General features: G+C 36.0%; 1 protein-coding gene across 1 annotated transcript in view; it reads right to left on the bottom strand.

Annotated features, from left to right (window-relative positions):
• Window positions 1-1164: 1164 nt before the first annotated feature.
• The window catches only part of ANKRD50 (ankyrin repeat domain containing 50), a 37073-nt gene continuing 22219 nt past the window's right edge, over window positions 1165-16018 (bottom strand). Inside the window, exons 2-4 of the mRNA XM_031466455.2 lie at window positions 14904-15133; window positions 5764-9314; window positions 1165-4227 (exon numbers count right to left, since the gene is read on the bottom strand). Coding sequence (XP_031322315.1) covers window positions 5767-9314; window positions 14904-15133 — 3778 coding nt within the window. The 3' untranslated portion in view covers window positions 1165-4227; window positions 5764-5766. The remainder of the gene's footprint in view (window positions 4228-5763; window positions 9315-14903; window positions 15134-16018) is intronic.

The following is a 16018-nucleotide window of genomic DNA, read 5'->3' as shown; positions in this document are numbered from 1 at the left end:
GTCAGTTCTTGGGGGACATACCTTTCTATCAATTTCCACACATGTAGACCAAGAATAAGTAAAAGCTAGAAGTACACAGGGGGCTTTTTCTAAACTTTAAAAATATGTTTCTTTTAAGGATATGGTTCTTAGAATTTAGCTAAATTTTGCCAGTGTGGTAATGACAGTTTGTATTTAAGAGCATTAATCTAAATATGTAGTAAATTTCAAATGACTCCATTTTAATATTGGGTAACTGTAGTTTTACTGTAATAGCAAGGCAGGCAAGCAGAGATTGCATCTTAAAGATAAGATTAGTGCATATACTGCATTATAAAACTTTCCTAGAAATTCAGGAATCTAAGTCTTTGGTGTCTATTCCACTATTATTGTTTGGAATCCTTCCAACTGCTAGGGCAAAGGAGTGAAAACAGTAGTTGCTGCCAGTTCTCCAGCATATTTCCTTGGACCACCAACTAGAAAATTTCATGTAAGTTTATTTAGTCAATCAGTCTGTTTAAAAATTCTTCTATGTACATCACTCATTTGTGTTTAAACCTTGTTATTAAAACTTTAGAGTAAAAAAATTTTTTAATGCAACAAATTTAGAAAGAATGCAAGTAGGTAATTACTACAGAATCCCGGGATTATCATAAAATCACCCAACAGAACTTGCCTTGCTGGCCTTTTTAGAAACCTCTTTGGAGCACACACACACACACACACACAAATGATACTGTGTTATGGTAGGGGAAACAGAAAGACATGAAGAAGTGACTTGTTTACTGAGTGAAGAATACATAGAAATTTATTTAGAACATGAATGCCATGTTTGCAATAAAATCCCAAAATATCAAATGCGCCATAGTATTCTGATGCTCAAGGAGCACACATGCACACAATTTACTGGGTTACTGCAATTTCAGAAGACATGAAACTTCACATGTTATGTTATTGGTGGTGGTGGGGAGAATATTATGTCTTTACAGAAGCTTTAGGACGATACAAAGGGTAGATTTTTTTTGTTGTTTTTCTACCTTCCTTTGAAACTTTGTATCTCATTTTTTTTCTGTGTAACATATTTTCAAAATCATTTGCTCAATATTTACTTAAGTTAATAACTTAAAACAACTAACAGTTGTTTTTAGTGTAAGCATGTCATGCATGTTCTATTCGCTCAAAGATGAAATTAAAACAAGATATCCTCTGTAAAGCAAATATATTTATTATGCACTTTCATATACATAGGGATTTTTGCTTAATATAATACAAGGAATAAAATAAAACTTTTACAATGTGAAATTCAATGTACATTTTAGGCTATTTACATACCTCAAACCAAGGGAAAATTTTTAAAAAAAGCATTTGTAACTACATTTGCAGAGAAGTGTAAATGGAGGACACTAAGCAAAACAAACATTTGCATAGCCAAACAATATTGAGAAAAATATTTACTCCTGTTTTTTAAGCAGTGAACTACTTTTGGTGAGGATTCCGGTCAGCATGGGGGTGAGGGTGAGGGACATAACTGGCTGTACTTTGCAGTACACACTGCGTCCTGGTCAGTCTTCCTTCCAAAACCTCTCCTACAAACATAGACATTTTTATCTTTCATTACTGTATTTTTTATCACTTCCCTTATTATCAACTCATGACTTTTAGGGAATGAGCGCAGATGGAATGGTATAAAAACGTTATAAGCAGATGGCATCACAGTCGTGTAGTGGCATCAGGTGATTTACAAAATTTAAACATTTTTATTTTAAAAATAGCTATTGAGGAGCTTTATAGTTGCGGGACTATTTTTACTCTTCTTAATGGGGCAGAAGCCATTTTCAGTCATGGTATTAAATAAATCCCCACCGAAACCAGTAAGAAAAGCAGGGCATCTTCAGCTCCCCCTTATCATCCTTACCCGAACTGAAAGCCACTGCTATTCTACTCCGAAGCTTAATTAATATAAAAACATCCAAAGGAATACTTACTTTTGAAAGTCATATTTTCCCAACAGTTTCTCTTCCTACAGCTGTTTCAAGTGTATATAGAATGGTTATGAAAACATTTAGCTCTTCAAAAAACATAAATCCCTCATGTAATGAGTCATATCTTTGCCCTTTGGCCACAAGGTGCACTTTTGTAAAAACAATAAAATTAAATAAATACAATTCCAATAATTCAAAGTTTAATAGAAAAACCGGCACTTTCAGGATTCTCTTTCTAAAGAAAAATACACCTACTAAGAAATTAGAGCTTCATCTTCTAGAATTATGTAAATGCACTGTGTTTGAGATATGACCAAAGTTGGTTCTAATAATAGTATGCGTTCATATTTATTAACAGAATCATTAACACTTTTAAGGCTACTTTGCAAGAGTCCTATTAAGTGTATTTAATAAATGTCCCATGGGGACAAAAGTTCAATACTTGAAACATTCACATTCGAGTTATAAATATTGCCATGTCACCTTAATATTGATTGAACTTACCAACTTATCTCCTATTCCTGATTATAACTTACTGATGACATAAACACATGTGCTTTGCTGACTTAAAAAAACAGAAGCAAAATAAAAGCCTTACACAAAGATCAAGCGAAACATTTATCACAATCAATTACACATTTCTATTTCCGTGAACAATGCAACACATGTGTCCTTCATACATGAAGATGACATTACTGACCTCTGTTACTAAGACATCTTCTAAAGATTTTTTCCAGTAGTAGCAATGGTTTTGTGCTGAATCTCCAAATTCTCTTTCCTTATTCCTCCTTATCAACAGCACATGGAAAGAATACAATGTGGGTTTTGTAAGATCCCAGGCTTTTTCATAGATCAAACCTACAAACCTTGGTTTCTGAACAATACATTCTAACTTTTCCAGACACGCACATAACCCATCTAAGCTAGCTCAGCTGGTTTAGAGTCCATCCTGGAGGCTAAGGCTGTGGTCACATGCTCATTTGAGCAATCAAGTTTGTTTTTCTTGGTTACATCCATTATTCTGGAAGCAACTGTCCAAAGAGGAAAACAGGAAAGAGTATGTGGACAGAAAAGTGCAAATCTATTACTAATATTTATCAAATAGCAATAAAAAAATACACCTGTGCTCTGACTGAAAGGTTAGTGCTGTCATCTGTGAAGAGAACACATATTCACCAAGAATATTCATCCAACGAATCACTAAAATTAATCCAACTGATTTTGGGTGGGGGCTATTTTGGTCATGCAGTGATTTACAAACCACAGAGAAGCCAGCATTAAAATTTAGAGTGACAAATTATATTTTATTTAACTGAATGGAAGAGGTAAGAGTAGTCAATGAATTGTTCAGGGATCAGAAATCTACCCTCAGATCGACAGGTGCATCTCCCGCTACACACATGTGCCACTGAGGCCTGGCTTTGTCCCTGAGAATTTTCATGCCTCAGGAATGATCATCTGTCTTCTTGGAGGTGGAATGACAAGTGAGTGGAAGGTGAAATTGCATCCTAGCGAATGAAACAGAACTTTGTTCTGCCTACAGTCTGTTTGTGTGAATTTTTTTTCTTTTCTTTCTTTCTTTTGAAACTTTAGCTGAAGATTAGGAGGATGCTACTGGGAAATCCAAATTTAAACTACTTAGAGCAGCTCCCTAAAATACTACACTTTAAAAAAGTCTTTCACAAAACCATTTTTTTTTCATCTCAGTGTGGCATTAAATAGAAACACAGTTTGTAACCAATGCTGAAGATGTAGTGAACATAAAATAGTTGTATGATTTATTTTATTGAATGACATTTTTAAGGATACAGGAAACAAGCCATACACTACAACAAGGCAAATGTGACTGAAACACTATGCTTAAGTTTCGTTTGCCACAGAAAGAAAAAAATAAATACAAGGAACACTGCCTTTTCATATATATTTGATCATGGCACATGCACATTTATCAAATCTTAACTTAAAATGCTTTACTCAAAATTTTTCAGCTTTTAGAGGAACTGCAGTATATATCTGCATTGAAAAAAAAGTGCTTATTCTTGGGTAGTGAATATAAAGCACACAAAATGAAATTTGTTAAGCACAGAGGGTTACATTGAGAAGGCAGCCTTACTATTTAGGCACATTACAGTAATTAAGGTAACTGTACTGCAGATATCACATTCTTCATTTTTTTTTCCAGCAAATCAACAGGCATTTGATGTTTTCATCCAGTAGCTGAAGAATCACTCCAATCACAATGTCTTCTGTTTCACAGAACAGGAAACTAATTGAAAAGTTAAAAAAAAAATTAATTTCTACACTACACTTATTATATAACTACACATACTTTTAAAACCCTACATAATATATATATTTACTATGTAAAGCACAAAAGAATACCCATTAGCGATTCATTATTTAATGTATAAATCACTTTTAAAGATTCCACAAAGTGTTTACCCTAATTCATCTGTGTTAATTATTAATATTGATCTACACTTAACCTTCATGAAAGCTTTCACGAGAGTTGGAGAGTTGAACGATGAGTTGGAGAGTTGAGAGATGAACTAAATATTTTTAAAATAAACGATATTGGAGAATGAATTAACTTTTATACAAATTAATTTTGAATGATAGTTGACCAGTCCATAAATTCACATGGAAGGGTGTTTATTATTAGAAAGTATAGGAAGTTTACTTATAATAATGTTTCACTTAAATAAAACATCCTTAAAATAAAACTCCAAAAATGAAAAAAAAAAAAGCACAAGAAAGAGATTTCAGTTTGCTAAAGGAAAGAACACAATTTTGTTAGAGGATGAAAAATGATTGAGCAAAGTGGGATAAATACACCTGGAGTAGAAGCCAGCACAAATTCCTAATGAAGTCTTTGAAATTTGTCTCTAATATGAGATGTGTACTTTTGAAAAAGTATCCATAACATAAAATTATGTGTCTATTTTCCCATTAACTTCCTCTTTATTATAATTAGTGATGCGTCCATTGTGGTGGAAAGGAGAAAAAATGTTTTTTATTTAATAAATGTAACTTTATTTTGAGGTTTAAACATTTAATTCTTATGTCTAAATACACTGGGCTCTAAATACCCTCTTTCCAAGATACCCATTTATCATCTTTCTACACCTATTCTTGGTATGTGTAAATTTTACCCAGAAGATTCTTAAGACATCTTTCACAATAAAAATTACATTTTGCTGATTAATTTTTTTATTTCTCCCAGGGTGAATAAAGGAAGGACATGAACCTTCATTACCCACCTACCTAGGCACTACATACACAATTTTATTCAAACCCAAAAGGGAGTATTACAGACATGGCCCCCGCTTGTTACCATCAAAGAACCTTTAAGAGGCGAAATGACTATATAGGAAGGAATTCTTAATCTGAGACCCACAAATAGTATATTCATTCACTCACTCATTCGTTCACTTACTCAACACATTTTTACTGAGAAACTACTGTCAGTCCCAGGACATGGAATTCAAAAGAGAAAAATCCCGACCCTCACAAAGACTACATTTTAGTTGGGAGGAGACAAATAATGAACATAGTAATAAATAAAATGTATAAAGTGTGTGAAATAGTAAGTACTGCACCGATGTCAGCAGGAAAGGGGGAAAGCGAGTGCCGGAGGCGGGAGAATTCAAACTGGAAAGAGTGAGGAGGGAGGCTCTTGCTGAGAAGATGACACAAATAGTGACGAGGTGAGGGAACTGGCCCTGGGAATTAGGGAAGGGAGTATTCTAAGGAGAGGGAACTGTGCTTTTGATATTTATCCTTTATGTTGATGAAACCTTACCTCTTATAATGGTGTTTCCTTCTTATAGTTGAAGCTAGGGTCAGAACCCTCAATCTGAAGCTTCAGGGCTTGTTTAAGGCTTAACTCCGTCTCCGAGGAAGGATATCCTTCTAACACTTCCTGATGCCCTCTGTCTTGTATTGTTCGTGGGACTGAGACCCTACCAAGAAAAACCTGGTTGCTCTGAAGATGGTAATTTGGATTTGTCATTATTCCATTTCTCTTCTTCTGTTCCCCACTTTGTTGGTGAATAAGAAACTGCTGTTGCGATCGACCAATTTCCTGCTGAGCTGAAGGTATCATGATTTTGCACTGCGATTCTGTGGGCATTTGTTTAGATGGTGCACTGGTCCCAGATTTGGCTGTAGGTCCTCTCTTATCAAACTGAGTCATTTCATATTCCAAAACCTTTGGCTGTGAAGAATTATTTTGTTTCGCTTTTTTCCCAGCTGACCCAGATTTGCCGGAATTTTCTGATTTCCCCCCTTTATTTGTTTTAGTTGACTTCAAACTGGGCTTTACTTGGCTCCACTCAAACTCGCTACTGGGTGAGTTGTGGCTCTGCCCCAAGGACTGCGTTGTGGAAGACGGGGAAACGATCGACTGCCGACTTCTACTGCGCGGCAGTGAGTGCTGCTGAATTTGCTCTGTAAATGACAAGCTGTGAAAGCTGTCAATTGGCACTGTTTGAGCCGTTGCTGTAGACGAAGTGGTTCTCAAAGACGAATTTTTTGAGCTTTTCAAGGAATTATTTGACAATGATGACTTCTGCCGATCAACTGTTGAATCAGGCGATTCTGAAGGAGAACTGAAGGCGTGAGCTGGCCCGTTCGGTAACCCGCGTAGCGAAGGCTGCACGTCCCCTCCACCAGTGCTGCCAGAGCTATTCGACTTAATTGTTAGTGATTGCATTTTTGAAGTCACCGATTGTAGAGGTTTCTGCTCCATGGTGTGTACAGGAGATGGAGAACAGCCATTCAAACTGGATGCACCATATTTTTCTAGTAATTTAATTATTTGAGAATGTCCGTTTTTGGCTGCAACACGCATAGCAGTGCGTCCAAACTGGTCAGCGTGGTTTGGATCAGCACCATGCTCCAACAGAACCTGCACAACATCGATGTGCCCTTCCTGGGCCGCAATACAGAGCGCAGTGGCACCCTGATTGCACGTGTGGTCGACCGCCGCACTGTGCGCGATCAGAAGCTGCACCACTTTCACGTGGCCCTGCCAGGCTGCAGACTGCAGAGCAGAGCGCTTTTCATTGTCTGCAGCGTTGACGTCAGCGTGGTAGGTGATCAGAAGCTGCACCATTTCCAAGTGGCCCTGCCAGCAGGAAACATGAAGTGCTGTCCTTCCTTCAGCATCACTTGCTTCTACATTTGCCCCATTTTCTAAAAAGTACTCAGCCATCGTAAGTTGGTTTTCTAAGGCCAAAATATAAAGTGTGGGCCTCCCATCGGCATCTTTGTAGTTAACATCGGCTCCATGGCTGAAAAGTAATTCAACAATGTCCCTGTGTCCTTCTAACGCAGCAACCCGCAGTGCATTTCTTCCATCGTAACCTCTTTGATCAATGTTCGATTTATTTTCCAGTAATATTTGAACACAATCATAATGACCCTCTTGTGAAGCTAGTATGAAAGGTATCCGCCCATCATTGTCAATCTCATTTGTTCTAGCACCTTGTTCAATAAGTGCCTCACATATTAACCTGTGACCTTCAAAAGCTGCCATGTGCAAAGGTGTCCATCCAGCATCGTCTCTGTGGTTTTCATCTAACCCTCTATCCAGGAGAGTACGTACTACTTCAACATTTCCTTGGGCTGAAGCTATGCTGAGGACTGTCCTCCCTTCACTGTCAATGCTGTCCACAGCTGCACCCCAGAACAAAAGTGTGTTTACAACCGAAGCATGACCCATAGAAGCTGCTGCTAAGAGGGGTGTACGACCATTGTTATCTGTGTGGTCTACATCTGCTCCCCCCTCTAGAAGCAAGTCAACCACATCGACGTGTCCTTCATAGGCAGCTACCAGCAGCGGAGTCATGCCATCTTTATCACAATGATCTACTTCAGCACCTCGATCGATTAAGAGGCTAACAACTGATGCATGCCCTTTACTTGCGGGAACACAAAGCGCAGCTACAGAGAGTGCAGTCCTGCCATCCACATCCTCGTGATTCACTTCTGCTCCGTGGTCCAGCAGGTGTTCCACAATCTCTCTGTGTCCCATGTAGGCTGCTGCTATCAAAGCAGTTCTGCCTTCGTTATCAGCTTTGTTGACTTCAGCACCATGTTGGAGCAAATTCAGGACAATATCCTCATGTCCTCCCCAGGCTGCTGCTCTCAGAGCAGTTCTGCTGTCAGCGTCTGCACAATCCACTTTTACACCAGCATAAAGTAGTGCAGAAACCACCTCAGTGTGACCACCCCAAGCAGCAGATCTTAATGCTGTCCAGCCATCTTGATCAGTATGATTAATATCTGCTCCACAGCCAATCAAGCAATTAACCACCTTGGTATGTCCCTGTCTGGCAGCTAGGGTAAGTGGTGTGTGTCCATGAGCATCTTCTATCTCTAAATCTGCTCCCCTGGATACAAGTAAATTCACTACATCAAGGTTGCCGCTGTAAGCAGCATTAGCCAATAATGTCCTCCCATTCGAATCACACTGATTCACAGAAGCTCCATTATCTAATAATGTCCGAATGGAATCCTCTCTTTCTAAGGCCTGTCGGACTATGCATGATGTGCGATCATCTTCGCTGTTGACATGAGCACCAGCTTTAACCAACAGCTGTAGCACTTCTTGTTCCTTGGGTATTAAAGTAGACAGGGAGTCTCTGACAGGTGTACCATTCCATATCATCCACAGAGCTAATTCAGCTGTCTCTAACTGTAAGTTTGAATTAATTAAGTGCAATGCAAATTCTTGTGCTTCCAATGGTGTTAAATTCTTGGCTTGACAGGTATAACTCATAGCCAACATTCGGTGTCCTTCTGCTGCATTACATAAATACTTCTGAGTGCAGTGTTTCACATCCAGAAGCCACTCTGCAAAACTATAGTGAAACAGTATTTTAGTATTTCCTAGTCCATCAACAAGAAGTTTGGAGAGGACATCTAACTTGCGTTGAAAGTCTTCCAAGGTTAATGACATATTTTTGGTCCATACCGCATGGTATAATTCCGTTATGGTCAAAGGTCGGCAGGCTGCAAGAATCACATTCAAAATAGGCTGAACCTTTGCAAACTGTTTTCTTACAAAAAGTCTTTGACACAGCCAGAGATACAGACCATTTAGAGTTCCTGGGATGTCACGAATCTCTCTTAACATAATAAAATTTTCTACAACTCCATCGAGAACTCTTTCTAGATAAAGAAAGCACCCACTACTTTTAATGTGCAGCTGGTTTAACATCTCTGCAGTCTCTTTTGTGAGGTGCTGTCGCAAAGCTTCTTCTTGATCTAAACGATGAAGAATGTACTGTTGAACATCTTTAACGATATATGCCTTCCGAAGGTCATCTAAACTTATTTTTCGAAAACCTAGAGAAAAGACAAAAAAAGTGGACATCATCAATTCAAAATGATTATCAAAGAATGTCTTCAATGTGTGATAAATAAGCAAATAAATCAATAATAAATCAATTAATACTAATAAACAAATTAATCAATACCTAGAGGTATATAAATCAGTTTTGTTTTCCTGCTGGAAAAACATATGGATGGCAGATGAACTATTTCATTTTCCTGTCTACAAATGGAAGTATTTCTTATTCGTTTAGTGGCTCAGTGCTCCTCTCAGCTTCAATGATGAGATACTAAACTGAGCATTAGACATCTCATATACATATCCAAGCACCTTGTCAAGATTTTCTGATCCCCCAAATGACTAAGAAAAAAAAGCTGCAGAAGACATAAATGAAGTTCATTTGTTTTTATACGCTGATCTTTTTCATGTGAAAAATTTACATATTTCTATCCACAAAACTGAATGTACATGTCTTAATTATGGGATTGAATATTTGCATCCAATTTGAATATCACATGTCACTGCCTTTAAATTACATTATTTTATATGCTATCAAATTAAAATGATTAAATTTCAGATTGTCAATAAATAGTTGGAATCTGAAGATGCAACTTAGTTAAATTATGTTAATAAAACTTCAGCATTGTGAAAATAAAGCAACTTACTAAAATTCAAACCAACCTGAAATTACTAGTTACAGCTATTCAAAACTCACTTTGAGTTCTTTAAAGGGAACTATAATTTCATTTTCTGAAGGAAGATGATATCCTGTTTTATAGACATGGGTTTATTAGATGATTGTGTAATTCATCTTACAGAAGAAAAAATTGAATGAATGCTGAGTGAATGAACTCTCTTAAGAGGTATACATGTAGAAATTCAGTAAAGATTAGTTATGGTCAATTAATACTGAGTAAAATACTCTTTTTACTTGATGGAATAAAACAAATATATATATCATCTACTATATGCCAGGTACTATATGAGGAGATGAGACACATTTGGTAATGAAAAGTCAGTGAGGAATTTTGACCACTAGAGGCAAAACATTTTACAGAGGCTCTGATGAAGTCTAGGTAAGAATCACTAAAAGCCTGAACAACCAAAGCAGCAGCAGCAGCAGATAAAAATAAAAGCTGATTTGGAAATTATTAATAAGGGCTAGACTGCATAGAGCTCAGTGAGTGTGGAGAATGAAAAAGAGGAGGAGTCAAAGTTGACATTCATTTCTGACATGGCCAGCCAGATGGAAACAGACCACTGAAGACAAATATCAGGTCTGGAGAGAGAGCTGATAAATTTTGTGATACTAATCTTGAATTATTTAGGTGAACTGGATAAATCTAGTGAAAAACACAACCTACGAAGAATGACACATGAAGAAATAACAAATCTGCAAACCTCTAAATCTATGTAAAAAATGGAATCTATAATTATATATAGATGTATATACATAAAATGGAATCTGTAATTACATACATATGTCCATACATACAACTGTTGATTATAATTAAACATATAACTGATTATTCTCAGCAGAATTCATTTCAAAAGATAAATTTTAATTATGAAAAAGACACACCTTATTTAAGGAGAGTTTACTTTTTTAACATTTTTTATTGATTTATAATCATTTTACAATGTTGTGTCAAATTCCAATGTTCAGCACAATTTTTCAGTCATACATGGACATATACACACTCACTGTCACATTTTTTTCTCTGTGAGCTACCATAACGTTTTGTGTAATTTCAGGAGAGTTTAAAACATGCCTAGAAATTTATAACAATCTACACTTACTAGTGATATGAGATTAACTTGCCCTTTTGTGTGTTCATTTGCTTTTGGCTTTCTAAATTCATTATAACAATTTAGGCTGGAAAACACCTGGCATGTTGCTAATAAAAAGGATTTAAGAAATAATATCTTACAGTGTTTTAAAGTTTCCAAAGTGATCTTGTAGATACTGATTTACATAAAAGATTATAATGCTTATTATGAATAAATATCTACAATTTAAACCTATTTAACTAAGATACCATGGTTGAAACTTGAGTTAATTAAGACAGAATCTAGGCTAAAGCTCTATTGTAACAGGTTTGGTTCTTAAGAAAGAAATACAGGAGAACAGCACTTATTAAGAGTCAGTTATTTTCAAAGCAGCACTTCAGTGCTGATCATGTACACGTCTTTTTATGTCAAGCCTGTGAGATAAGTTGCACCCGCCAGTTCTAATTTGGAATGCATACCTCTCAGTGCAAAATCCATACATTTCAACTTAAAGCATCAGTAAAAAGCAGAAAGAAATGTGTAGGATATATATAAGGAACACTGAAAAAAAGGTTTTTAAAAAGTTGAGTAAGTGAAAAAATATGCCAGGTTTGTGGATGGAAAGAAAGCATATTTTAAATATCAAAAATTTCCTAAATTTTAACCCTATTTAATAATTTTTTGTATCATTGGTAGTTAGAATTTTAAAAAGCTACTAAAGTCAATCTGGAGGAATAAAGGTAAAATATACCTTTTAAAATAATAACATTGATGGCAAGGAGGACTGGGAAGTAATTGTACAAAAAAATTTTAAATATTAAACCAATGTGACAGTTGCCTAAAAATGCTGACAGATAGTTTAGAAGAACAGACAGATGGCTTAGAAATATATCAGTAACACAAAGTGATATATATACACGCACTTAAACTGAAACTTAACATATGATAAAAGAAGCATGTATAACTAATGGGAGCCCATAAGTAGTGCTGAGAAAATCTGTGGTTTGATAAAGTATCCAAGTTAGAGTCTTATTTCACACCATTCAGTAGAATATATACTATATGGATAAAAATCACTAAATATAAAAATAAGAATATTAGATATTAAAGGACAATACATTACATTACATATAATAGACTTCAAAAGAATTATGATAATTTTAAAAAGCTGAAGAAAATAGTTGCAAAGATTAATAAAATATGAAATAAAAGCTCTCTTAATAATCAATTAGAATATCATTAACTTCCTGAAGGAGACACAGTAAAGGTGAGAAAATAAGAATTCACAGGGAAAAAAGACAAACTGATAAAATAAGCATAAAGAGGAAAGAAATCAATAGTAAATAAGAAGTGCAAATAAAACTAAATTTCACACACTAAATTTGTAAATATGAAAATAAGTAATTCACTACTGGTAGAATTTCTGAGAAACGAACACTCTCAGGTAGATATATAATATGATGTATACCTTCTGGAAAGCAACTTGACAATATGTATTCATAACTTCAGTAATATTCTTCAGTGTTGACCCCCAAATTCCAAATCTATCATCAATAGAGATATAGTCCAACGCTCATTACAGCCCTGCACTTTTAATAATTAACAGCATTTTAGAAGGAGTATGGAAAGAGAACAGGGCCATATTCAGTTCCTCCTTATTCCTTCCTGGGTCACTGCTTTTTCCACCAAGACATGGTTCAAAGAGACACAAACTCATTTATTTGCCTGTTCCCAGCTGTGTTCTAGCTGCTGCGGAGACACAGTAGCAGACAAGACAAGCAAATGTCCTGTTCTTACGGAGACTATATCCTAGTGGAGGAGACACACAAGTAAGAAAACAAATATAAAATACAAACAATTTTAAACAGTAATGAGACATATGAAGAAAATGAAACAAGACATAACGAGTGTGTGGCTAAGCAGCTGAGGAGGCAAAAACAGAAATAGAATAGAAAAATACAGAGAAGTCTGCCTAAGTGACATTTGAGCAGAGGCTGAAATGTTAAAGACAGTAAGAAGTTCAGGAGAAGATCACTCCAGTCAGAGGGAACATAAGCCCAAGACCCTAATGCAGAAAAAGCAGATCTGAAAATAACAAGTGTCAACTGATGAGAATATAGAGAAAAGGGAAATCTCATGTGCTGCTGGTAGGAGCGTAAGTTATTTCCAGCACATCAGACAGCAGTCTGGCAAAATTAAGTAAAGCTCAAAATGTACACACTCTATAGTTTAGTAATTATGTGTCCAGGTTTATCATGTAAACCTTTAGCACAGGTGCACAAGAAGATGTGTTCAAGCATGTTCATGAAGCATTTTTGTTATAGTGAAAAATTGAAATAATCTAAGTGTCCATGAATAGGATAATGGGAAAACTGGAGATTTATTCATGGGAAGGAATAGTATACAGCAATTAAAACCACAGAACTGGGTTAATAAGTAGCAAAAGGAATAAGGCTCAAAAAATAATGTTTGCACAAAAAGAGGAGATGATGATAATGATAATGACAGCAGCAGTACACCTAATGAAGCACTTATTATGTACCAGGAATGGTTTTAAGTGCTTCCCGTCATGTAATTTGTCATTTAACCTCATAAAAACCCTGTGGGGAAGTAGCAGGGAAGTATAATCCTCACTTTCTAGATGAGGAAACTGAGGCACAGGATGTACTAGTAAGCTGCATAAGGTCACGCGGCCAGTGATTAGGAAGAGCTAAGCTGGTATATGCAGTGTTTCATTCCTACAAACTATAAAAACGTACAGAACTTAATATGAGTTGAAAGGATATAAGATAAACTAATAACACTGATCGTTTCTAATCAAGAAGGGAAAGAAAGGGGCTTCAACTTTATCTGTACCTGACATACTAACAGCTACATAACATTAGCTGTTACCCTGTTAACCCTCCAACTTCTAGTGACTAGATCTTTGTCAGTAACAACAAAAAAGAATAGTATAAAGGAAGCCAAACCCTAAGTGCTGTCATTAGTAGCTAGGGAATCTGAAAGAGAGGGAATATAAATCTGGTTAAAGGAAACTGTTTTCACAAATTAATAAGGTTTCACCCTTCCAAAAAAGGAAGTTTAAAAGTGGCATGGCTAATTAACCAATAACTTGATTATTATCTTTCCAATCACACTATAAATCCTGTGAGTGTTCCTGCTGTATGCTCCTGTTATTTCCCATAGCACAAAGAAAAGTGTTTTACATAATCTAACAGGAGTAACCACAACCTTATCGTGGTAGTAGAAAAGTAAAGTCAGGAAACAAGGGAGAATTTAAGAAAAAAAAAACAACTGATCATGAATTTCTATACATTATATAAATCGCTTTCTCACACATCAGCAAAGGGTTAAGAAAAGGATCTATTTCATCAGTTATCCTAAAAGACTGTCAACTGTCTCTCCTCTTAAACCCGTCTTAGAGAAACTGCCATTGATTTTTAAATAGGCATATTCACTACTCTCAAGATGTCCAGTCTAGTTAGAAGAAATAGCATAAGCTGTCATCAGGACACATCAGCATAAAAAATGCAGCCCTACAGATACAGAAGAGCTAACACGACAGGAAATACTCCTAACCTTTACTAAGGAAGCGACATAAAGAATCTGGGGGGAAAAGGTACTGTTAAATGATCTTACAATATTCTATGGCTTGTTTTTAACACAACTTGAACAAGGTACAGTTGAAAACAGCTGATGGAACAGACAGAACAGCTGACAAAACAGCAGAAGCAACAACCAGATTTTTCAACTAAGCACTCTCCTCTCAGAAAGAAACACGTGTATTAGCTCATCAATGAAAAACATTTGAGAGTGGCAGTAATTGCACTTACCGGTAAACATTTTAGTAACAGCTTTGCTCTGTTTTCGGGCAGAACAGAGAAGCAATAACCATGGTGGGAAGAACTCGTGGTGAGCAGCTAAAAGCTCTGCAACAGTCCCAGATAAACTGGCAGATGTGTGCTCTCCTTCGGTCACACTGCACCCTTCGTCAACAGAATCCACGAGCAGGTACAGGCTCTGCTGCGGAGGCTTCATCCCCAACAGAGGGAGCAGAACACACCTGTAAAACAGCCATGTGAGCGCTCGGAATGTTATTGGCCACAATATTAAGATTTCTTATTCAAACACTAGAATTACAGGTTATAAATATTGTTTTAAAAAATAAATCAAGGTTTTAGAATAAAAATATTGCACAAGTTTCAATTTCTGGCTTAATGAAAATACTGGTCCTAAATAGTTCACATTCCAATAACAAGATTTTCCACAATGAAGTGGGTGAGTGTATGTGTATTTGTGATTCAGCATATTAAGAAGAGCAGTAGGAACTTGAGGAAACAAGATTTCAATATTCCCTTCCTGATTTTTCGAATTAAGAATACAAGCTTGAGCTGTTTATAATAAAACTAAAATGTGTTGCAAAGGAAAAGAAAACCTTGGGGACCACCCCAATAACAGGAAAAATATCAAAGAGTTCTACAGAATTTACAAGTATTTTATCATCATGGCTCACAAAGTGAGTGCGTTTTATCTAGTTTGTCACACACAAATTTTATTTTAAAAAACTTTTCAAAGATTAACTACAGTCTAGGTCCCATTTGATATATGTTCAAAATTCAATATATTGAAGAATATATTAGGTTTAATTCCACTAAAGAACACATTTCCTATGCAGATAATTTATACTGAAGTTGAACGCAACTTTTTCCTAACTAAAACAATACTCATTCATTTTCAACAAATACTTACTTGAGCATTCCATGAACTGAATGAGATACTGAAAGATACAATGGTGACAGGACAGAATCCATCTAATTATGAATACCAGAAATTTACAGATATTCCTGTCTACAGCTCTCTTCTCAGTCTTTCAATCCCAATAGCAACAAGACCCAATTTATCAATAAGTTCTATCAGTATGAGGATTTGGTAATATTCTTTTCTCCAA

The sequence above is a fragment of the Camelus dromedarius genome, chromosome 1 (assembly GCF_036321535.1).
Source record: "Camelus dromedarius isolate mCamDro1 chromosome 1, mCamDro1.pat, whole genome shotgun sequence".
Classification (NCBI taxonomy): Eukaryota; Metazoa; Chordata; class Mammalia; order Artiodactyla; family Camelidae; genus Camelus; species Camelus dromedarius.
Note: the sequence above shows the minus strand (reverse complement) of the source record. Positions and strands in the feature narration are given on the sequence as shown.